We start from the raw sequence: 24,754 nt of genomic DNA, 5'->3' as shown, positions 1-24,754 counted from the left end.
CTGTTGATAAAGCGTCGTAAAATAACCTACTAAAATAAATATTAATGAGTTTTTTTTTAATGTTAATGTTGTTGAGTGTTTCTGTTGCAATTTTATTGTTTTTTTATGTCTCTGTTATTTATTTTATATGCATCATTTGATTTTGTCAATTGCACATATTTGTGTTTACTGACTGTACGATACTCCATATACTCAATATAAATATTACAAAATTATTACTATGATGCACCGAAGTAATATGTATACAGGGTGTTAAAAAGTGTCCAATATTTTAGGAGGTGCTAGTATGCATCAAAAGAAGAAAATAATGTCTAATAAACATAGGTCTTACAACACATACTTTCTGAGATCTGAACACTTGTTCATAGGAGGTGCTCAATGTGACGTTCGTTCATGCCAATGCATTCCTCTGCCCTTCGGCGTAAGGAATCACGCAGTCTTTGAAATTGACCTGGTTGCTCTTGATAACCAAACGTCTAGGCGATTTAGGTTTGAGGGACGAGCAGGCCAAGGTGTGGGGCCTCCCCAATCAATCCAGCGGTCCTGAAATGTTAGCGTCAGGTGTTCACGCTCATTGCGGAAAAAATATGCTGGTGTGCCATCATGCATAAACCACATCTGTAGTCCTTGCTGACATGGCACATATTCCAGCAAGGTAGGCAATACGTTAATAAGAAAGTCCTGTTAACGAGCCCCAACCTCTGTGGTAGCACGTATGGCCCTTAATCTATCGCCAAGAACGTCTGTCCGTAAGTTGAGAATCGGTGCTGATGCCTTGTTTCTTCAACTGCATGGGAATTTTAATCAGTCCACACATGCTGATCACGAAAATTCACAACACCACCTCTGCTGAAACCCGCTCAGTATTCCTTGCGACGTATCATTATTCCATGCCAGGAGTGTCAACTATGGTAGATTATCTGGTAGTCTGCTGTATTGTAGGGCAGATAAATGCATTGCCATAAATGGACGTCACATTGAGCACCTCCTATGAACAAGTGTTCAGATCTCAGAAAGTATGTGTTGTAGGACCCATGTTTATTAGACATTTTTTTTCTTGTTTTCATGCATACTATCACCTTCTAAAATATTGGATACTTTTTGAACATTCTGTATAGCCTATATGGAGTTTTAGTGCAGTAATTCTGCGTTTCCATATGGTGAAGAATCGGTAGAACGGAGAAAAATTCTATCCGGCACCCGGCTTTCCAGCTTTACGTGCTGATGCTTTATCCACTAACAAGCAAACGTTCTGATGGGGGCAGATAAAAAAGTTAAATTTCTTTCTTCCACCATGTTAATAATGTCAAAAGAAGTGCTTATACAAATTTTGGCCACTCGACCGCAATTACGAGGCCGTCCAGAAAGTGATTTTCCCTGGGGCCGTTTATAGAAAAAAGCACAATTTCATAGAAATATTTATTGAAACAGATACAGCAATTGTTACGCTATTTGTCAACATAGCCCCGACTGGAATTGAAACAGTTGTCATACCATGGAATCAATATTTGTGTCGTAGAAATAAGCCGCCTCAGATCGGAACCAGCGTTTGACTGCGTCTGCACCTCTCTCTGTCGATCCCATGATATGAGAAATGTCTCAATTTCGATGGAAAATATGTTGAAAAATAGCTCAAAAATTGTGTCCGCTCCAATAAATTTGTCCAATGAAATTGCGTTTTTTTGTGTTAGCGCCCCTGGGGAATTAATTTTTTTACGGCCCTCGTAATTGCGGTCGAGGGGCCAAAATTTGTATAAGCACATCTTTTGACGTTATTAACATGGTGGAAGAAAAAAAAATTAACTTTTTTATCTGCCCCCATCAGAACGTTTGTTTGTAAGTTCGAGTTGCGGTGCCTGAGAGAATTTTTTCCTATTCTACCGATTCTCCTCTCCTCTCCTCTCCTCTCCTCTCCTCTCCTCTCCTCTCCTCTCCTCTCCTCTCCTCTCCTCTCCTTGTTCTTTTTCATCCTTCTTTTTCCTCCCTTATGTTTTATAGCAGCCCTACATTTGTAAATACAATTCCAGGTGTTGGGAAGCAGACTGTAATTTGTGTCGGATTCGCTGATGGCAGACTAATGGCAGCCTCTACTCAAGTCAGTCGACGACTGCCAGCGAGCTTCATTATAGTAACACTTTCCTATGCAAGCCGCGCTAACACTTCCTGAGCACATAATTGATTTTAAGGCTCGTGTAACTTATGTGCCACCCCTCGTAAAATCTCGCAGCTCGCGAGATTTCCCAAGCTTCCGTCTTCGGGGACCCCTAACCCCCATATATATACTGCTTCCGCCGACTGCTTAATTCGCATTAAGGTTATCTGATAAGGTTAACTCGGGCGCAGGTAACGACATTTGCATCCCCATCATGACACGGTTCACATTATCAATATACATTTGTCATGCGGAGGAAATGAGCGACCCGCCCCTGCGAGGACTTCTGCCCGCTGCACGCTTGCCTGCTTGGCCTCGTTTTATCAACTACTTCAAATGTTTCGTACTCTAGTAACATCGAGGATCTGCTTGCGTTCTACAATTGAGTGTTCCATGATATCAGTTAACTAGAAAAATAATTAAGAGAGATTGTAGCAATGCTATTATTATTGTTCTGGTCATAACCAATTTCTTAAAGTACCATTCATTTGTAGAACCTGCAAATAAGTAGCTGACGTATTTTTTATTTATGGATAAGTCTGTGACACTTTCGCATGGGTGGATTCAAGGCCGTAGATCATTTCATAATAATGGCATGGATAAATATATAATAGGATGCGAAACTGCGGACAGCACGATCTAGATGCGGTATTCTGAAATAAGGTGATCAGCGCCCGACGTCGTAGGTGGTAAATCATAGAACTACGTGAGGACCAGCGTTCTCCACTCTCCGATACGAAGTAGTCAGAACGTTGGCCCATGACTAGCCAACAGCGTTATGAAGGCAAGATGGATTCCAGAAAAATGCAAAAGATTCGAGGAAGATGCTCAGCGCCTGGATGCAAGACTGTTAATACTGTGGGAAGGAAGCATTTTTTCTATTTTCCTCAGGAACCTATGAGGTAAGCTTTAGTATTATTATTGTGTCCTGTGTAGCCTAAACCTTACACTTGAAAACAATGTACTTTTTGGTGAAGTAGGTTAGACGAGCTGTGCATTGCTTTCTGCTAATTTATTTAGGATTATAGTAGGAGTATAAATTTAGATGGTTCCGAAATTCAGTCAAACTGTAACGAAATGTGAAATATTGACGAAAAAGAGCAAGAAGGCTGAAAATGAAACCTCGTAAACCTGAATTGTAGCATTAGGCCACATGGCTGCAAACTAAAGCCACGTGGTTTTTAGTATAAACATCTCACAGTTATGGAAAATAAAATTATGCCTTCTTTGATGTAGTTAGCCATTCTGGAGAAATTCTCAATCATGTGTAGTAATAATAATAATAATAATAATAATAATAATAATAATAATAATAATAATAATAAGCTTAGGCCTAATATTTAATTTAGTTTGTACCCAATATCTGTTGCTGCTACCAGTTTTCCTATGGTCACTCACCACCTAGTGATGCGCATTAGACATCTCTTAAAATAACACAAATTCAGCAGATAACTTATTATTTTTTTCCCCAATTTTTGCATGATTTCTATTCAATATTTCTTCTACTTTATCTCATTAGTAATTGTAATCCATTGCTTTAGGTGTTGGAAGTGGCTCCGATTTTGTGGGCTAGAGGACCGGTATCGAGTTGCCGCAGATGCCACACACAGGTTGAGAATCTGCATGGACCACTTCATTGAGTCTGACTATTATAGCTCTTCACAAAAAATGATACTTAAGCAAACTGCAGTGCCCACTGTTCATGCTAATGGATTAGTGGTGCCATCAAACCCTAAAATCCGGAGCCCACCATCTAGCCCAGTTATGCCTCGAGCGACCTTATCACCGGGGTCTACCCCAACTTTCAGGCATCACAAGACTTTGCGGACGTATGCTAGGAGGGCGAAGATTGATTCTGCAGCTGCTGAAGGTAATTAGTACACTAGCAATGTTTTTATGTCATTCATGTTTAAAATTTCCGATTTCATTACTCTTTTCTTTATTTTCAGGTACGCGTAGTCTCATAGGTTTACAAGCTGCAACTGAGTAGGCTGCAGGCTTGGCAGCTATGCCTCAAACAATTCCTGCTCCTATGAGTACTCCAGCTTCAAAGATTACTGCTTCGACGGCATATGCCGGGATGAATAAAGATGCATGCCAACAAGGTAATTATTCCACTTAGTCAAGTTTATGGATTTCAAGGAATGCCTTAGTTTCTCATCAGCTGTTCTTACATTACATGTTTCAAAATACATAATTAATTATGTTTCGTTTTTTTGTGATTATTACAGGGAACAGTATGATTGGTGAACAGCTGAGGGGCTATCAGCAACCATCGCTCCTATTCAATGTGGTTCCCACAGCTGAAGGTAAGCGATACTGTCTTGTGAGCCTGGTAACATGCTAGTAATCATTTAAGTTAATTGCCCCCTGCCATATGTCTGCAGTTTTCATACTTCATTCTTTTACAGTAGCGAATAATAACAAATCCTCTTAACTACAGGGCAGGGTGTTTATCTTATTATATATCGATCGCCCAGTTCAAAAGTGCGACAACTCAAAAATTGCCATTTTTTAGTTATTTATACTACTGAAAGCCCCTTTCGGAGCTCTTTCCGATTCAATATTGAGATAAGTCATATTTACAACCAAAAAGAATAAAAACGAAATAAACTGCTTTAGAAGTAATTATAACTATGGACTTTATTAATTCATTATTACTACATTTCGAAATCTATTAATAATGAACTGGAAGATCGTGATATACTCGTCCTGAATACTGACTCAATTCTAATTGTCGTGGTTATGAACCACAACTCTGTCCCTTTTTAGGGGATTTATTTGAAACTTTCAACTGAAGATATCTCAAAACTTGTTTTTTTGTGTTGTCGCACTTTTGAACCAGACGATCGATATTGCAACTGATATCCTGACAAGTCTCCCTGGCACACGAAGTACACTATCATTCCCTCTTACTGACTTCTCTTTAATATCCCAACACCTCTGCTGATTATCCCTTTCTGTTAGTGTCAGTTGTCCTCTATAGCCCAGCCTATTAGCAAAAAAATATTTTATATTACATTACAACGAACAATTCAGATTAACACAATCAAATTTGTTGCAGCATTAAACTTTTGGATTGTTACTATTACTTAACATTTATATGAGTTATAATTTGTACAGTTAAGAGCAGTTTGAAATGAATGGAGCACAAAGTCTCTTCAATTCTTGCTTCAATTTATCATTTATTTCCTTAAATACTGACATGAATACATCCAAGATGGAACAGTTTCCTTCAGCTTCAGCTACACCTCCTTCCAAACTTGGTAAATATTGATCACATTTTGATGTATTGTCAATTTTGTAGTATGTTATATAGCCTATCCATAGCTTGCATGCCTTTTGTTAGGCCTACATTAACTTAACAAGGCTAAAGGTGTTGTCACGTTTCATTTTTTATTTAAAATAGTTCCCAGCAATTAGATTAATCTGAAGTTAATTTCGTAATCTTTAGGTCCTGGTGTTGCAAAACGAAAACTTTTCTCGAGTCCTCACTTCTCATCTTCACCCAGGAGCAACAAACTAAAAATGGCAGCTCTGAAAGCAAAGGTGAAGAGACTGGAGAAAAAATTGCAGTGTCTTTAAAGTAGTGTAAATAGCTCATATTGTGTGTAACAAAAAGGTATAATATCATATTGGTGGAAAGTTCATAGCTTTTTTTATTATTTTTTTATATTTTTATTTATTTTTTTTTTGCCCCAGAAAAAAATGTTTTTAGCAAATGTTAAATATATTGTGTAATTATAGGGAGCAAAGTTACAGTATGTGGTACATGTGTGTGTATGTAAGAGAGATATTTGACTTTGGAAGTTGGGGGTTAACATACCTTCAGTTCACCTAGTAAACTTTTTTGCCCAACATAATGCAAGTAAGTGATGCAGCTCATGTATTTCACTCTGACCCTCAGTACATACAACATTTTGGTATACGTTACCGTTATGTGTACGCCAAACAACAATGTCTAAGAACCTTAGATGTGATCCTAGAAAAGTGTTCTAAAATGTGTTGCAAAATAGTAGATAGTAATATGACAGTTTCAATTATCAAACATTTTTTTGTAGTATCTGAAATCCGATTAATGTAATATGTATCTAGTCAGCGATGTATGCAACGGAGGGGAGAAAGGAATTGGCCACTCTTACTCATTACCTCCTGCTCTGATTGTCCCATGAGTGTTACTTGTAGGGTCCAAACCTGTTTTTGGACAGTTGACTAACCAATAGTTGATGGGTCCAGGCAGACAAGGGGACAAACCATAAATTTCGATACGTAGGATATCTCATTGGAATGTGAAGAAATATGTTCTGACTAAACTATATGACAACACATTATTCAAATGGTATCATTTACATCTGTAAACGAGCACAGATGGCAGAGCATTCCAAAATATAAATATATAGATGTGGCTTTTTCTCTTATCTGACTGGGCCCCACAATTTCAATTATTCAATTTGTTGTATAGACTTTACCAATGTACTGCACACTAAATATGTAAGTGTATCTGTGTGTATAGGATTACCAGATGTTCTGGATTTCGCTTGACATGTCCTGCATCCTGCCAGGGTTCGTAAAAATCAGAAATTGTCCTGCTTTTCTTTCTTGCCAATTCCCAATGGACAAAAGAGAGTAACTATTGAGTTGGGGTCCATTAGAGGAATTATGTTTGTAAAATCCTTGCTCAAACAAGTCGAGTCACCAGAGAAGTATTAACAATCCGAAAATTAAATAAGGTAAAAGCTAATTTAGAATCCGTATACTTCAATTCTATTCATGATAATAGTTTTGTATCAGTTTTATTATACAAAGACAAACAAATTACCTAATTATATAACAGAATGTAAAAAGACGTCACGTCAAGTATCAAGTTAGTCTATTATGCCCTGCTTGTATATGGAAAATTCTTTTTCATTTAAAATGACTTGCTTTTAAATTGTTACAATCTGGTAACCCTAGTGCACATGTAGTGTATGTTAAACAGTGATCTGATGGACCTTGTCAAAATTGTGTTGTTGAATGTATTGTAAAATAGTATACAGTAATATAGTAATTTCAATTATGTAACTAGTTTTTGCAGACTTAAAGTGCACTATACACTATTACCTAAAGAATAAAATCCCAATTATCTAACCTTGTTTTCTTTTATTTTCTGTCCCTGTGTGGCTGTATTTTAATTAGTTACATTATAAGGTAGTGTAAAATAGACCGTCTCTTCCAACTATTGGCTCCAATAACAATTTTCAGTGAAAGATGATGTGAGGAATAAAAATTTTAAAGTTTTACTTTAAATTGAGGGTTTGGGGCGGGGGGGGGGAGGAGGAATATTTACTGCATATAGTTCAACTTTTCGCCGCCAGGCGCGCTGCTAGATACGCGGAGTAATTAGTTATTATTTTCGCTACTTGGGTGCGCTGCTGGATGCACGGAGTAGTTACTCTTTTCGCTACTTGGTGCGCTGCTAGATGTAATTACGCCTCTAACCGCATATAGATGGCAGCACGATCAATTCTACAACAGCGCCTCTAGTATGTGTTACGGGAAACTCAGTGAGTTTCGCATCCTATTATATATTTATCCATGCTAATGGCTACTAAGTAGCGGACTTGTGAATTACACACTTGAGAGCTTTGAACATGTATGATGTAATCGTGGACTTATTTTTCTAAAAACCATGACATCATGATTAGTGATGGAGGAAATGAATTAAATACCGATATATTAATATATATATATCTATATATATATATATATATATATATATATATATATATATATATATATATAATTTGAACTGGTAATGGAAATTACGGGAAAATGGCTGAACGGATTTTAATAAATGATCCCTCATTTTGAAGCTTGGAACTCAAAGTTTTTCAGAAAAATAGTAGCTTTCAGTAAAATCACAGTCTACTATATACAGTCGGGAAGCTCAATATGTAGTAAAAATGCAAACATGCGTAGTTGCCCACCACTAGGATCGCTACTATCGCCTCATCATCGCAGATCTCTCTCCTAGCAGCCGACAAAATATGTTACACTTTCGTTGTCGTGTTCTTTTGGAAAAATTAACACCTTCCTTCCATTATTGAAATATTAAATGCATAAAGTTAATTTATTATTTTAATGAAGTATATTAAATTCCACCATAAACTCGAAAATACCTGCAAGAAATAAGTTAATATGATTTTTGTTTGTGCAAAACGAACTGAAATTTACTATAATAGCTTCACTCATTCAAGATTATAGCGATAATTAACTATGAAACCAATAAATATTAATTTACATTTCTCTTTACAACAATAATAATGGAAATATGAATTAATGGAGTAACTTACATGTATCAGTACTTGTAGTGTAGGCTTACGTAGTTAACAAAGTGGGATGTGGTTAAGCAATAATAATCACACCAAAATTGGAAATAAAACGTTGTAACAGACTTTTTCTACGTCTTTAGTAAAGCAACAAATAAAAATAACAACAAAATTAACAGCTATAATTAAAAACATGTCCTTTGAAGAAAAAAGTAGGCCTAAGCAATAATAATCCCACCAGAATTGAAAATAAAACGTTATCAATAAATTTCATTAAAACAAACTTAATTTTTCTACGTCTTTAGTAAAATAACACATAAAAATAATAACAAAATTAATAACTATAATTAAAAATATATCCTATGAAAAAAAAAGTAGACCTAACCTTTATTTCTCTGGAAATTTAGCAGCCTAAGTGACAGAACTTTAACAGGTATCTAATGTCCTTTCGGTTAGACTGAAACATTTCATTGTGAAATTTAAGGATATAATATATTCTAACAGTCACAAAGAACTTCAAATTAACAGTTTTGTTTCTGCACAGCATTCTTGTGGAAACCCAGGAACCTTTCTGAATATTTCGGAAATCGGAAAAAGGATAACTCTGGCCTCTTTCTATTACTGTTGCTACAATTTATAGCACTACAAAGTCTCCTTCTTGTCCCATATTATTATTCCAATTATTATATTTTAGCCATTAACATTTTCATTATAACCAATAACGAACATTTCACAAGCATCAATGTGAAATACGCAACGAGCTAGCACTCGATAGAAATGCGACACAATCCAAAGTCGACCATGGACAGTCTATTGTTTCTAGTTGCTAACCGCTTGGAGCGCTTTATCACGAGATTTGCAAAAAAAAACACCTCAAGCTTCGCGACTGTATATAGTAGACTGTGGTAAAATGTCAAATTTTCAACATAATTTTCCTATTTTCCAAAATCCATCTGTCGTCAGTTTTGAGAACTAGCTAATTGCATTTCAGAATAAAACAAAACACACACTACAGTAAACATTATTACACGAAGGCCATGATGTGCAAGAATGCTGACATCTTTAGAGCTCAAATTAAATTGGTTATTAAAAACTTAACTTACTAAAAATAATTACAGGTTCGATTCTGTGGTGTGTAATTTTCTGGGTACAGCTGTGTATTGGATATTAAAAACTACAAAACTTGAGGTGGTTTGATGACATTATTACCGTTAGAAATGAAATATTATTGTGGTTAATGCCATGATGTGACTATTTTTCATTAATTATACATATTAATGCTATACTGATGATACGAAAGTGAAACGTTTTGGGGTTATATAAGTAGATGTAGATTTTGATTTCTATATTTTACTGAGTGGCGGCTATATAGTATATATAGTATATGTTACTGAAAGCTATAAAACTTACGTAAGATAATAATATTATTAAAAATAAAATATTTTTATAGTTATTAATCAAGTGCGGTTAGGTCTTTTTCATATATTTGATGGCGGTGTGATGTAGATATTTATATGCGTGGTTCTCTTCAGTATTGGCTCGAGAGAGAGTATCTTTCATTATTATGGAAGCAAATAACTTTCAGAATGTCTGGTATTCTTAATTGAAAATAAATCTGAAAAATGTTTATTTGAACGTCTAATAAACTTGTTGTTGTTTTCTAATGCCAGGCATTTGACAATAAAGTCATTTGACCTCTTGCACTCCAATATTTTTCAAAGATATTGTCATGATTAGCCACTGACGCACAGAACGTCTAATGAACTTAGTTTGCAGCATTTCCTGCACAAGCCACTAGTTGCAATATATTGCAAACCTAATTTCGATAACGATATATATCGCAGAAAATATATCGAATGATTATCGATATATCGCTATTCCGTAAGGAAATTGCATTTTCAGGCGTACATTTACTATTATGGTAACATTAGAACACTTAACTTTTAATATTCCTTTTTACCATTGCAATTAACATCATAACAGTCAAAAGCATAATTGTACAATTGTAACAATAAACAATACATTTTCAATACCATATGATGTAGGTCTTAACCTAAATCAAAATTATGTTGGAGGCAAGGGAGCTTAAATGATATAGTAGAAAAGAGTTAAGTGAACTCTACATGGTTGAGTATTTGATATTTGAACACGATTCAATTATTCTAAAGTTATAAAGGATTCAATCCAGGCCGCAGATATAATTATACCTAACGAAGTAATAATTTTTAATGTAAGTAAACAGAACTTGTAATTGTTTTTAAATGTAAGTAAACCGTACTTAGAATGTTACAAGTTTTAACAAACTTCACAGTTGATTTGATACAATCCTTCTATAGTAAGTTCCCATTGCAAGATATTGTTACTCTCCAACATTCCAAACAACAATGGTGATGATTATATGGATAGGATTTTTATGCCCTAAAAGATGTAATAAGAAAACAGAATGTCAGCACTAGGTTGTGCATAGAAATCATAGACTTAAACAAATGTCACATCGATATTAAATCTTTGTTTCTCTTTCCATTTCAGAATATAGAAATAAAAGTTTTGATATCCGTTTTGAGGCCAGACGGTTCCCTCTCAGGGTGGGAGTTGCTCTCCTGCCTTGGAGAACATTAATACCAATATTAAAACAGTAGTAGATAAACCTATCTGTCTCACGTTCGCACACGCTGCATTTTGAATTTGTTGCTGCATATTAAACAGTTTGAATTCGAATTCCAGTCCAGCCAATTAGAACAAGGTATTGAGTGAGGTTGCACAATTATGTAACTGTCCACCTTCAGTAGCGCCATCTCTCGGGAATTAAAGGAGTTTTCTAGTGTGGATTTTGTTTTTGTTGATAATGATAATAATAATTCCACAAAAAATCAATAAATTTATGAGAAAACCGATATATTATACAATATATTGAATCAAAATTTCTATATCGATATATCGTTATATCGAAACGAAAATACGGTATTTCGTAAAAACCGATATATCGTTCCCATCTCTAATCACGATATAGAACTAACTAATGCGTTTAATTACGAGTTATCAGCTATTATTTTTTCTCAATTCTAACTCTGTTTTTAACAGTTTTCCACTAAACAGTTCATGAAACTTGATTCTCAGGTTTATGAACTGGATGGTAATTTCCTCAGACTCTTTTCCTAGAAAAGAAACTTAGAAATCTAGAATTGTAAAAGATGTTCAAAAGATATGTATGGAAATTACATTTACACATCAGCAATCGAAATATATGTGGAAAAGATAAGGACCTGAAATATTAAAATATTAAAAAAAATGTAATGCAGATGCCAATAATTTCAGTGTTCCAAGTTAACGTGTTATTCTACATTGGACTCACATTTTATTTCCAAGCATCATCAGATTTCATAACCTCCAATTGATAATGAAGTAGGTATGTTTGTTTAGTATACAAGTCAACAATCAAGCAAGCATGTTTAGTTTACTAGCTACTACAGACTTGATTGCTATCAGTTATGTAGCTTTGGATCGTAACTTCTGATGTCACATCCGGCTATTTAGTCAACAATCTAGTTCACGTCAGCTGAAAATGTAGCTTTGAGACACAGCCTTAGATGTGATTTAATTTTTTTTAATCTGACCAAATATTTTGGGTTTGCCTTGCGACACAGAATAGATAACAATAAAATTAAAAATTATATAAGCAGGTCTCAAACAAAAGAGATTAAGATGTGAAGAAAAAAATAGAATCTAGTACAATTTAAATTGAGTGTACACCATAAAGATACTGGCGAAATATCGCTACAGAAAATTTTATTTTGGTGGTGACGATGGCATCTTGAATATCTCTCTTCAACTTGGATTTTTCCCTCCACTTTACAAAGGTTTTCGGAATGGTGCCTCTCGCTCCAAAAGACCGGTAACTGTGATTTTTTCAATGTTGTATTTCGCTGATAGCTACTGAATCGTGGACTCGTAGATTTTATTTTTTTATTCACTTCAGATGGTTGAGTGGCCGAGATTTCAAATCTGATCGTAGGATTAATTATTTCGGCTGTCTGTTTATTCCTATTTATAGCTATGATATCGACTCTACAATTGCTCCCACCATCAGCAATACAATGAACTTCTTCGTAAACGTTTAGATTTTTGGATCGAAGTGCATCTGCAATCATAGAACGTATGGCGTTGTGACGTTTTATTCTGAGTACTTCTCCCTGTGGGCAACTCCCAAGCACATGTGGTAAAGTTTCATACTCACTGCAGTGCCTACAGTGGGTTGGGCCTGTAGAGCGACCAGGGAGAGAACGTACTGGTGCCACCATTGCAATCATTTTTAGCATTTCTCTCCAATCAGAATTTGATAATCCTTCATGCTTGATGATCCACGTGTTGGCTGCAGGTACTTCTTCAAGCAATACAACTCCTTTTCCTTTCTGGGGGTATGCACACCAGGTTTTAAATTCACAGTGCCGAAGATGTTGCCTTAATTGTTTAACGGATCCTGTAGCCTCACGTATGCTCACTTGCATTTCCGACAAGCATCGGGTTCTTTGGTTTCGTAGTTTTGTTTGATCATGCTTTATAATTGCATATATCGTCATCAACTTAGTTGCCAAGTGTTGCCAGCTGGAGGGAAATTTCCCGAAAAGTGGAAAATTCATATTCCGAGAGGGAGTAGGAAATGTTTATTAAAAAACGGGAAAAGCGCATATCTACTATTATTTATAATAATAATAATAATAATAATAATAATAATGATTTATTTTAGCTGGCAGAGTTAAGGCCGTAAGGCCTTCTCTTCCACTCAACCAGCACATTAAAAACAATATTAATAACAAAATATGAAAACATTCTTACTTATTCTCGCCTCTTCACTAAGCTGTGCTAGATATAATGTATATGTGGTTTTGGGACGTTATTTTTTTACTAGTATGAAATTTCGTAATACATCTGATAAATGATCATTTTTGCTATCATGTTCATTACTTCAATATACTCTTCTTCATCATCTTCATCAGGCTAATTTATTAATTTGCCAAGTTTGTGGGCCTTGTTCTGCCATTGAGTTGAAAGAATGGATGTAAATACATCCCCCTAATCTGTTGTGCTCTGAAGTTTTTAGAGTGAATTTTTACTTTACATGAATACACTCATGGGGTAAAAATTCACCCAACCTGATAAACGATGCTTACAGATCAGAAAATAAAATGAAACTAAACCAATAATATGTCACACCAATGTATCTACTAATAAATTTTTTGTGAGGTACTATAAATATGAAAATAATATAAGCATTTAGATTTTAGTCATCGTTGAAAATGGTTTTGATTATTGTTGGATAAAATTTTTTCCAAAGCGTGTGCTGAAATGTTAATAGTCATGCTTGTCGTTTATGACCAAAATCAGGCGGAAACAATAATTTTATCACAAGTATAAGAAACAAATTCTCATTATTCTGCATATGTTTAAATATTCTAAGGTTTTCTTAACTTAAATTTATACAGGAATCCTACAAAAGATCTTTCTAATTTCGAACACATGTAATTTACGTTCCATGAATATGAGGTACATGAAAATTGTACCAATGGAAAAAGAAACTCAAAAAGTTCAGTTCCTTACCTTAAAGATGTTCAATGTATGTCCTCTTGGTAACACTGCACACATCAAGCCTATAGTCAAGTTCCACGTAGGGACGCAAATTTTCCGACCCCCAGATTCTGAGGTTATGGCTGTTCACCTTACCAGAAAGATGAAAATTGGCTTCGTCAAAAAACACCATGAAACGAATAAATTCATCATTATTTTCAATTAAAGTCTGCATACTTATGCAGAAACTTCTTCGTAGTACTTTGTCCTCTGGTTTTAGGGCTTGCAGCAACTGTAGTCGGTACGGATGAAATCGCAACCACTTGCGAAGAATCTTGCCTTAAAATCACTGTACCATTTACGGTAATACCGTTCCACATTAATAACCGACTGGTTCATATGAAAATTAAGCTTTTCTGTTCTCTATAGCAGCCATTTCTCCTCCACAATGAACAAATTTGTTTAATTGCGCTATTATGAGGCAGTGTTAAGAACTAGGAAAACAATGTTGCGACAACTAAACTTTTTGAGTTGCTCCTTCCATTGGTGCTATTTTTATGCACCTCAGATTCATAAAACATAAATTACATGTGTTCGAAACCGGAAAAGTCTTTTGTAGGAGCTCTGTATTTAACTACTAAAAATAAAAGTTTAGACGGCAATAAAATTAATTTGTTAACAGTTTATCTTTAAAACTGTTTCAATAAAATAGTCCATTAAACCTGTAGAGCAGAGATGGGCATCGTGCCTCACTTGAGAAATAATGCCTCACTGACCTTCACAGAGCTTATCGCTCTGAGTGACATAATCTTCACAGTCCCCGTTCGTCTCTCACGCAGCTCCTAGGCGTGGACAGGTTCTATATCAGTTTCATAAGCAATTTCAGTGGTGGCATAATGGCATTATCAAAGCAGTGTGTACGCGTTAGAAAACGATTATTTCATGAGAAATGGGAGGAAGAGTTTTTTTGCTGTTTAGAAGAGGAAAACATACGATGTGTGTTATGCTCGAAAATCCTATTAGGGATTAATAAATTTAATATAGCCTACAACGACATTACTGCTTATGTCATAAAGAACATGCTGAATTAGAAGGTAAGGGAAATTAAATGTTATTTTTCGTACTATTCCGAAGAAAATTTATGATCTTAACATTTGCATAGTATACTAAATACAACATTATACCTTAAACATGCTGCATTAAAAGGTACGAGGAATTAAATGCTGTCTGTACGTATTATTTCCAAAAGAAATTTATAAAAAAAAATATCAAATGTGCGTAGAAAACGAAATATGATTTTCTGAAATTATTTTAGGTCGAGAACGTACAAATCTATTAAGTAATCTTGATAAACGCCGGAATATTCAAGAAAATAAACGTAGACAACGTGATGGAATATTATTGGTTAGTTACGCAATTTCTCGCCTGTGATTTAAATCAATTCAATGATGGAGAAATAGTAAATAGGTTTATGATTAAAGCTGCCGAATTAATTTGCCAAATTGAATAAAAGTTTTCGAGTCTCTCACTTTAACCAAGCGCTTTCCTAATAATTTGCCACTGACCGCCTTAGCGATTACGATAAGGTGACGCAGGTCACAGCAGTTTATATTTCCCATCCTACTCTGCAGTCTCCTCTCCTAGTAAACAAACTATTTCAAATCGAGTGGCTCACGTAACCGAAAATTGTGCCCATGTATGCTGTAGAGCATGAATTTGCTTAAACACAATTTTCTATTAAAACTTCTTGTAATATATTCAAATAGTTTTATGTGCAATCAGAAACCAATCATTGAGAATCGAGGTACCGCCACTGTTGTCGTACTAGTGTTCTGTCTTGAATTTCTACTCTTATTCCAGTTATTTCTTTAATTTATTATAGCTGTCACAATTAATATAAAGAAATGAATAACTGCTATTGCCTTTTAATTACGTCGCGCGAAATAAATTTGAAAATGTAAAAAGATTTAGTCAGGTAGGGTGGTAAAACTTAATAAAAGTTAGAAGTGGATGTTGTAAGCGCGAAAACGTCTGCGGGAACGTTAAAATAAATTCATCTCATTATAGTAGCACCGAACAGTTAAATTGCCAATTAAGGACCTCACTTCCCCCTCTCCCTACCCATCTTTCATTCCATGTGTTATTCCATCGGCTTGAGGCAAGAATAAAATGTAAAATTCTTTGAAACTTGTTAACAAACTTCGTTAATAGAGTTGGTAGCCAGCAGAAGTGAAAGGACGGCGTTTGAGAGGGTGAGCAAAATCCCAGATGGGAGTTTATACACGACAAGTTCATCGTTATTTCAAATTGAACTTCTTTTCTATTTCTTCTTCTCTGCTAATAGAAAGGAGTATTAATCCGCAGCATGGAATTAAACACAAGCCTGTAAATTTTATAAACTAGAAAAGAAGCAAAGAAAGTAGCAGAATAGATCAGAAAGTAAAATTCAAAAGTGAATACGTCTTCTAATGGCAGAAATTTCACTAACAAAATGATTTACTGGTTGTCGTAGGAGATTTAGCCCAGGTGGTCTCATTTTCAGATACAAAACTGACCATCTGAAGTGAACCGTACGATTATCTTATAAACACTTTTCATACGGTACACTATTAAATGAATCGTTTATTGTAAAAACACCACAACCGACAATTTTTTACAAAATGCGTTTTTTTGTGAATTTTGATTGCCAGCATGAATGCGCATCTTTTGATATAAAAACTCTATATCTAACATGACTGTAACATGTAAAAAATTGGACAAGAAATATGCATTTATTGTAAAAACCCCACAATTAACATCACATATGGTGTTTTCCAAATAAACTAGTCTGCCACACTAGCTGACAGCAGCACTGTCGCACCCAACAGCTGATTTCAGTCACAGCCGGATCAGTGTTTTGTTCTGTCTATTGCTGATTAAGTGTTGCCCTTACTATTATTATCTGTTTTGAGTATTTTGTTAGAAGACTGTTAGTTCAAGTGATGAAAATGTTGCTAATGAGGATTATTGAGAACTCGTTTAAGTTCAAGGTAAAACGAGTCATAGCTAATGATGTGGTTAAATTCAAAGCATGGTGGCGAAAATTTTATAAGCTACCTAGCATGTCTGATTCATCTTATGGCCGTGGTGTACCAAAGGATAAAAAGGTATATTTTAAAATTTCGAAGATGAATGAGTTTTTTTACTGCAATGAACAAAAAGGCAAAGTTGTTTGTAAAGAGTTCATTGACAGCATTGTACCGGCAGAAGTATTCACCATTCGAATTCCTGAGAAAAGTGTTTGTGCTGAAAATTTAACATTTGAACTGCCAACAGACTTAGCTTATAACAGCTCGAGGCTACCAATCAATGTTAAAAGAATGGAGAACCTTAAGAAGATTTTGCAGTACATACCGGATGAAATGATTCTACACAGAACTGTACACATGGCCTACCAACAAGAAAGATAGTAATGACAGTGGAAGCGAAGACTAAAAAAATAATAAGTTCTGATAAGAAAAATGTCTTTTGCAACAGAAAAAAACTTTAATTTTTTGTGATTTTATACGTAGTTTTTATATGGATTATAAAGCTTGTTCATACTGTCTTTCATTCACTCTAATACTTGGAAAAAGGCAATGTTTTGCTTAATTTCGATTTGTTTGTTGGAAAAATCCCATAACATCCTAATTAATCTAATTTTTGGGGGACTTTATATGTATTATAAAACACACTAATGGTGAATAAACCTCATATTTAGCAATTATTATCACTTGTTAAATACATTTTGACAATTAAAATAAAAGTAATGAAACTAAACAGTTTTTATTGGTTTCCCAAAAGTTTTGTTTTTGTCACTTGTGGGGTTTTAGAAATAAACGATTCAAATGTAATGAATAATTGATTTAGTGCAAGTGGTGTAATAAAATTTAGTATATATTATAAAAATGGTCATATTAAATTAAATTACACTGATCTTAAGAGATCTTACCCTCAACCCAGTTTCTTTATTTTTCTGAACCTAAGTATGGGTATATAGCCTAACTTATTGTGAATCGACATCCACATTCAGATACGTTAATCTTTGTAGATATAGTACTTTTAGCCTCAACAGTCATAACTAGGGACCGGATTTTTATGTAATTACATATTATATTCCTTTCAACCTAACCGTATATAAATAACAAATCTTTGCGAATCTTGTATTTACCATTAATATATTAAAATTTGATACTACACATTTTTACATATTTATCCCACATTACATATTATGGCTTGGTATTACATAAATCTACATATTTAGGGGATTTATTCATTTTTACTCCTCTAAAAGGGGAGGAAACTTTCTGCTGGAGAAGTTTACAATTTGAAATACACAGATTTAAAAAGCCTTTTTACCTACCGAAGAAAAGATATTATAATTGTTCTGCACACGTCTTAACAAGTCGTTTCCACGCAATTTGCAACCTTACTCACCCTATTCCTAATCCTTCCATGGAAAACCCGTATCAAGACTGACATAAGCCACAATACAGTAGCCGATGCTTGAAAAGAAGCTGAAGGAACAAACTGGAAAGATGTTGAAAGATTAAAATAAATAGCTTTTCAGGTTATTGCATGACGTCTTTACTTGAGATTTAGTAGACCTATACGGAAATGGGATTTTCCGAACAATTAGAAAGTATGGTTCTCGGCTGGAATAATTCTACTCTTCTGAATGAGACAGAAATGTCACTTTTCAAACAACAGTTTGTAAATACCTATAGTTTGAGGTTTTAGTAGGTAGTTCCTTTCTTACAGGGAGCAGCTAAACTGCATATGTCCCATATCTCCTCTTATTTTCTCCTAATCTAGTAAAGCGGAACAGTGCTTGCAGTACTGTTGTGTCATTCATTTCACTCAGTTCTCTAGTTTTAGTACTTACAGTATAAAGTACAAGTGAGTTTATCTACTACTTTTAACTAATTAAAAAGGCCTCTGTATCTTCAACTCTAACGACAAAAATAAAATCATGGATTGCGTTGGACGAAGCTTTCACTACAGATGGAAAAATAGTAATGTGTCAAGTGTGCAGTAAAAAAGTCGGGTGCTCTACGAAATCACAATTGGAGAGTCTTACCTATCCTATACCTGCCAGATATTGATATTAAATATTATCATGATTTTACATATTTTGATACATATTCAGCTTATTTTTCTTACATAAATATGTACATATTTCACACCTTGATATTACATAAAAATCCGGTCCCTAGTCATAACCAAACCACACAACAATTCATCCTACGCAGAACACAACACAAACTCCAACCACAACTACAGCAACATAGACACTGACATGAAAATACTACACATTCAACCAAAAAACCAAGAATTCGATACTCTAGAACAATACGAAATTTACAGACACAAAACACATACACAACACATCATCAACACTCCATTGAATTTAAGAACACATCCTTTTCGATCACTCGTGAACAAATTCCACCATAACAGAAGACTACAATTCAGAAGATGCTGTACCTATATATTACATCTAAACTAGACAATCAGGTAAAATAACGCCATAATTTAAACATTAACAAAGTGAAGTCGTTATTTATATAAACTAAACAACTTAATAATTCATCAGTGATAAAATAGAGCCTCTATATGAAGTGACATCTCTGGAGAGTCAGATATGGAAGAATTCTCTATCCATGCTGTACACATGGGAGATCCCTCAGGATTTTTTTTCAATTTCATATTCAGTACAAAAAGAATAAACAAGCATTAATGTGTCGCTAATTAATAGAACACACGTATTTGAACACACAAACGCGTCTGTCCCTGGGGGTGTGTGATGCATGTGAAAGGCGTTTGATGTAGTAATCAGCAGTGTTTGTTCGCCTTTCCCCCACAGTCGGTATTTACTTGCTCTAAGTTATGTTTTCAACAACCTAACCTTTAATCTTTCTTACTTATATCAAGTATGCACGTTTTAATTAAAAGTTGCCACAGCTGTTCAGTAAATCTACCTCGGCTTTCCTAGGAGCTTGATGATTGAAGTAGTGCCGTTTCAAACCCCTGTCATGAAGAGTTCATATTTATAAAGGTAATATCCCCTTCATGGGGTGGAATATAGTGTCTGTTCTTTTACTCTAAAATAGAGGCACGAATAGGTAGTAAATTTAATACTGATATTAAGATGAATATTTTAAATCAGGGTTGTCCAATCGTGAGTAGTTCAACTGCAGTCCAGTCAGATAAAATACTTTCACTAAAGGGAGAGGAGTTCGATCACCACACCGACAGATTTTATGAAACAAAACGGCTGTGGAACAGTTTCCTAATATAATAATAATAATAATAATAATAATAATAATAATAATAATAATAATAATAATAATAATAATAATAACAATTTATTAATAGTTCACAAAGATATTACATACACTAATTAAATAATTTTAACTAAGTTATACACAAATTCGTAATTTAAAAAAAAATACAATTTTATAACGAATTTTCTATAAAATAAATATTCAATTTAAGTTGGAGTTGTAGTACAAGTTTAAACAATCAAGTTTATTGTAGACCTTAAAAACTTATTTACTTAAGTTGAATTTCTCTTTTAACTCTACAATGTTAAACAAGTATATATAAGTCGTCCATTCTGTTTTCTTCCATTCCTCTTTCACAACAGAAATATTTATAAATTCCTTCTTCATAATGAAATGGTTGTTTTATTTAAAAAAATACTTGTAGGCTGTACAGTATAGTAGGCTAAAAGAAATGAAACCTGTTTGCTTTCTGTAATTGGACACCTAATAATTTTAGGCACTCTTCACACAGGATATCTGCATTTCTAAACAGTTAAACTTGCTGACACTTCAAAAGTGTGTGTATCGGGTCACCGCCGGTTAGGTTGATGGGAAGCAGCCGAAACTGGCCGAACTTTGTCCAGCGTCGTCAAGGTCGGCCGTCGTGAGTCATGCAAGCTGTTAGTCAGCGTATTCCGAATCTCACCGGTCCGGTGGGATCAATGACGTCACGTTGCAACGAAAATAAGGAACAAAACTGCTGGAAGAATCGATGCTGTCATGGCGACCGTGTAAGTGGTTATCTGTGCTACGCTAGCAAAATTTTGCGAAATTTTCGTTCTGCCATCTCGTTCAAAGAAAAGAGATACAAACAACTTATTTCTTGAACCAGTAGTAATAACTGGTCCGTTGACATGTTCGCTCATAAGCCATTAACATATTGTTTTTACGTTGTGCTCATTACAAACAATGCAGCAGAACTAATGCAGAACACACCGCCATGACACAACAGTGCACGATGTCATTCGTCTGCTAATTCCCGCCCTATACAAGAACCAATCAGATTCACTGATGGAGACTGCCACCACCTCTGCAAGTTGATGGCACCGGTGCGACACCGGTGGAGCATCAATGACGTCATCGGTGGAATTCGGAACACCGTGATGCCATCGGATTGCTCACCGGTGAGATTCGGAATACGCTTAGTTTTATTGGTTTCGTACGCAGTTGAGTTTTTGTGTGGTGTTTGTTTGACGCGTTTATCGCATTATGCATGCTTCAATGTGTAATATGGTAATAATCAGTATAATTGACAACAAAGTATATTCATTTATGACAGTTGTGTCAGAAAACATTCCTACAAATCCTGCAAGAGGAAATTTCGTGCATTACGCGAAGTGTTAGATGACAGAAAAACTAGCAAGCTTATGTGGCCTTCTACTATACATTCGGACGTGAATCCCTGTGACTTTTGTTTGCTACTCTTAAACGAAAAGTATACGCAAGCAATCCATGTAAGCTGGTGGATTTAAGAAAGGTGAAGCTTCAGTTACTGTATGTGTTGCCAGTATTGGAAATTAAAAACAAACACTGAAAATACCTTAGTTTTGTAGTGTGGAGTAGTAGAAACTCGATGTGATCACTGGGAGAGCTGTGGTCCCACCCAACCCGACCTAAATAGGTTCCTTACTTATATAGGAAAATCGTTGTACTTGAAGGAAGAAGGCGGCCATATTCCGTCATTGTGACGTTATTTTAGGTGGAGTGGGAGAATGATAGCAGTGTCGCCAAATGTGGTAACCATTTATATTATCTTACACATCTAACAACCTAACCTAACCTAACCTAACGTGCTACATACCTATTGCAACATTCCTAACGTTTAGCACACCTGTTGTAACATTCCTCACAGATTCATTTCGTTTGGCGATATTGGCATCCCTGCTACACCGTCTGCTGGAATTCAAGAGTCATCTAGTGGAAGTGAAGTGAAACTGCGACTCTGTTAATTACGTTTCCGAAGTTGTTTCTGTATTATCTGCAAGAATTATTGTGTCGTTGTAGTGATAATTGCATTTATATTGTACAATAAAAATTGAAATGTGTTCTAAATTGATTTCCAGCGCCACAATCCCAGTGATAAACGTGTGAATATTCGTTAGGAGTCCGTTGGAAGTGGCCGTAGGAGACCGAAACTTGACCTAAAGAAAAATATACGTCAAGCAATTTTTGAAATAAAGAAAAATTAATTTCACGTAATCTTTTCTACAGGATTGGCGCATGTTTGAGAGCAGAGAATGAACATTTCGATCGTCTGGGGTAATGGTGAGTACCATTTAATTATTTATAATAAGTAATTATACTAAGTTCGTTAGTAAAGTAAGTTATTAAAACAATAACTATCATTCGAGTGGACCAGCGCTTTGCAGGATCAATCTGTTGGACACCAGCTGTGAAATCTATAGATTTCTAGAAAGCACTAGATGTTTACATTTCTCCATAATACTAAGATTGTAATCCTCTCTCATTTAGATTCAGTTTAGCCGGGAAGAGTCATTGCTGCATGAATATTTTATTCAGTTTACTTTTTGATTTCCTTGCTCAAAATTTATATTAGAAATAATTCACTGTCTCGATATTATTAATTTATTTTCATATGTCATTTTCACCTCTGAACTAAAGAAAAAGAAACGCTATATATGGTATCATCTGTATGAAACAATTGCCGGCGTGTTCAGTTAAAGTTGGCGTGGTAGACTCATGCAAACGGACGCACTTATCTGTACACCCTGCCCACCGTTTCGTGAAGAAAGATAATGAAGGAAACTGCAGTGACATAATTTAACCCACTGCATGCGTTTGCAGGGGCACAAAAGAGGAAATTTGATCTTGTAATCTGATCTATTACAGCCACGCCTCTTCCCTTTCTCCTTATTTATCCGTCATATTTTCTAAATATAGTGTTTCTTGATTACGTTCCTTTGTCCTTCCTCTTTTTTTTTGCCGCCTTCTCTTCTCCATCCGTACACTTCTTCCTCCACTTCTACTGAAATGAAAGTTATAGAGATCAATATTAGGTCCCCTACTTTTTCTAGTATTCATATATGATCTTGTTCCCCAAATAAAAGATGTAGCTCATCCCAGACTATTGCAGATGATACAAGTATAGTAATTACAGCCTATAACTCCAACACATCCCAATCTTCAACAGAGGAAATTCTCTTCAAAATATGTGACTGGTTCTCAGTCAATAAATTAGTATTAAATTGTAAATAACACAATTCAGTTTAGATCCTGTCCAAATTCAACCTCGAAAATTTCAAGCGCAATAGTTAACAATAGGTTCCTATTAGAAACAACAACAACCAAATTTCTTGCTTAAAAATCGATAATGTGTTAAATTGGAAAAATCATATTAAAGAAATTATCCCCTAACTAAATTCAGCATGTTTTGCTATTACATCAATGCAAAAGATAGTCAATATCAATACCTTAAAAACAATATACTTTGCATACTTTCACTCGGTAATGAGTTTTGGAATAATATTCTGGGGAAATTCCACAGATAGTAACCGTATTTCTAGTACAAAAAAGAGTAATTAGAATAATAGTAGGTGCCAAATCTAGGGAATCGTGTAGGACTATTAAAAAGAGACTACAAATAATGTCCATGGCCTGTCAGTATATTTTTTATTAATAATCTTCCTCGTAGGTAATAGTAAAAACTTTGTAACGAATTCAACAGTTCATAGCATAAATACTCGTCAAGAAAATGACTTTCATACTCCATCGGCAAGGCAATCGTGTTACCAAAAAGGAGTACCTTTTATGGCAGTAAAAACTTTTAATAACCTCCATATCGATATAAAAATGAAACTCAAAACAGAAGATTATTTAGGGCCAAATTAAAGAAGTACCTAATTTCTCACGTCTTCTATTCTGTAGGTGAATTCATGACATTCAACAACGCTTCATGAAATTGATACTAACATTTTGTGTTGTACTACTGGACTATATTGTAAACCTCTTCTGTATATATTTCAGCTAGACTGTGACTATAAGTTAAGACTTTATAGTAGTATTAAGTTTTTTTACTTTTTCCATATTCTAGCTGTGAAGCAATGTACGAATACCATGGAAAATTAATAAATATAATACAATATAATACAAGTATTGTGGTGCTGCAAGAAATAGATTTATAGATTTTCTTGAAGATATCTTTTCCGAATTAAATTCTGTTCACATTATGTATCTTGTATAGATAATTTCTGCTACGTAGCATTTCATGCACGACAAATATTGTTAGTACGCCTTTTATGATAGTATTCATACGTAGCGTAGCGTATTTAGTCATGCACGATTGAGCAGGGCCCGCTACCATATGGGATTCTCGGCAAAAATATTTATCTGATGCGTTATGTGTAGGAAAATGACAGAAGGAAGAAATA

At 34.9% G+C, this 24,754-nt stretch overlaps 1 protein-coding gene across 4 annotated transcripts; it reads left to right on the top strand.

Annotated features, from left to right (window-relative positions):
- Nucleotides 1-2,763: 2,763 nt before the first annotated feature.
- On the top strand, nucleotides 2,764-5,763 carry LOC138708971 (uncharacterized). 4 transcript variants are annotated; one of them, XR_011334803.1, is made up of 6 exons: nucleotides 2,764-3,054; nucleotides 3,694-4,022; nucleotides 4,102-4,257; nucleotides 4,384-4,461; nucleotides 5,373-5,418; nucleotides 5,607-5,763. XR_011334803.1 is itself a non-coding variant. In XM_069839381.1 (5 exons), exons 2-5 carry the CDS (start codon nucleotides 4,161-4,163, stop codon nucleotides 5,740-5,742), a joined length of 357 nt encoding a protein of 118 aa, XP_069695482.1. In that variant the 5' UTR covers nucleotides 2,770-3,054; nucleotides 4,102-4,160; the 3' UTR covers nucleotides 5,743-5,763. The 4 variants fall into 4 exon arrangements, 2 of the variants coding, with proteins under 2 accessions (XP_069695482.1, XP_069695481.1); XR_011334802.1 differs by having other exon boundaries at nucleotides 4,384-5,418; XM_069839381.1 differs by lacking the exon at nucleotides 3,694-4,022 and having other exon boundaries at nucleotides 2,770-3,054.
- The last annotated feature ends 18,991 nt before the right edge of the window (nucleotides 5,764-24,754 follow it).

Source organism: Periplaneta americana, chromosome 11, assembly GCF_040183065.1.
Source record: "Periplaneta americana isolate PAMFEO1 chromosome 11, P.americana_PAMFEO1_priV1, whole genome shotgun sequence".
NCBI lineage: Eukaryota > Metazoa > Arthropoda > Insecta > Blattodea > Blattidae > Periplaneta > Periplaneta americana.
Note: the sequence above shows the minus strand (reverse complement) of the source record. Positions and strands in the feature narration are given on the sequence as shown.

Coding starts and splice junctions, on each gene's coding strand:
- LOC138708971 (XM_069839381.1), top strand. CDS start 4,161: ATGCCTCAAACAATTCCTGCTCCTATGAGTACTCCAGCTTCAAAGATT. Junction 4,258..4,383: donor TAAAGATGCATGCCAACAAG/GTAATTATTCCA, acceptor TGATTATTACAG/GGAACAGTATGATTGGTGAA. Junction 4,462..5,372: donor TGTGGTTCCCACAGCTGAAG/GTAAGCGATACT, acceptor AATACATCCAAG/ATGGAACAGTTTCCTTCAGC.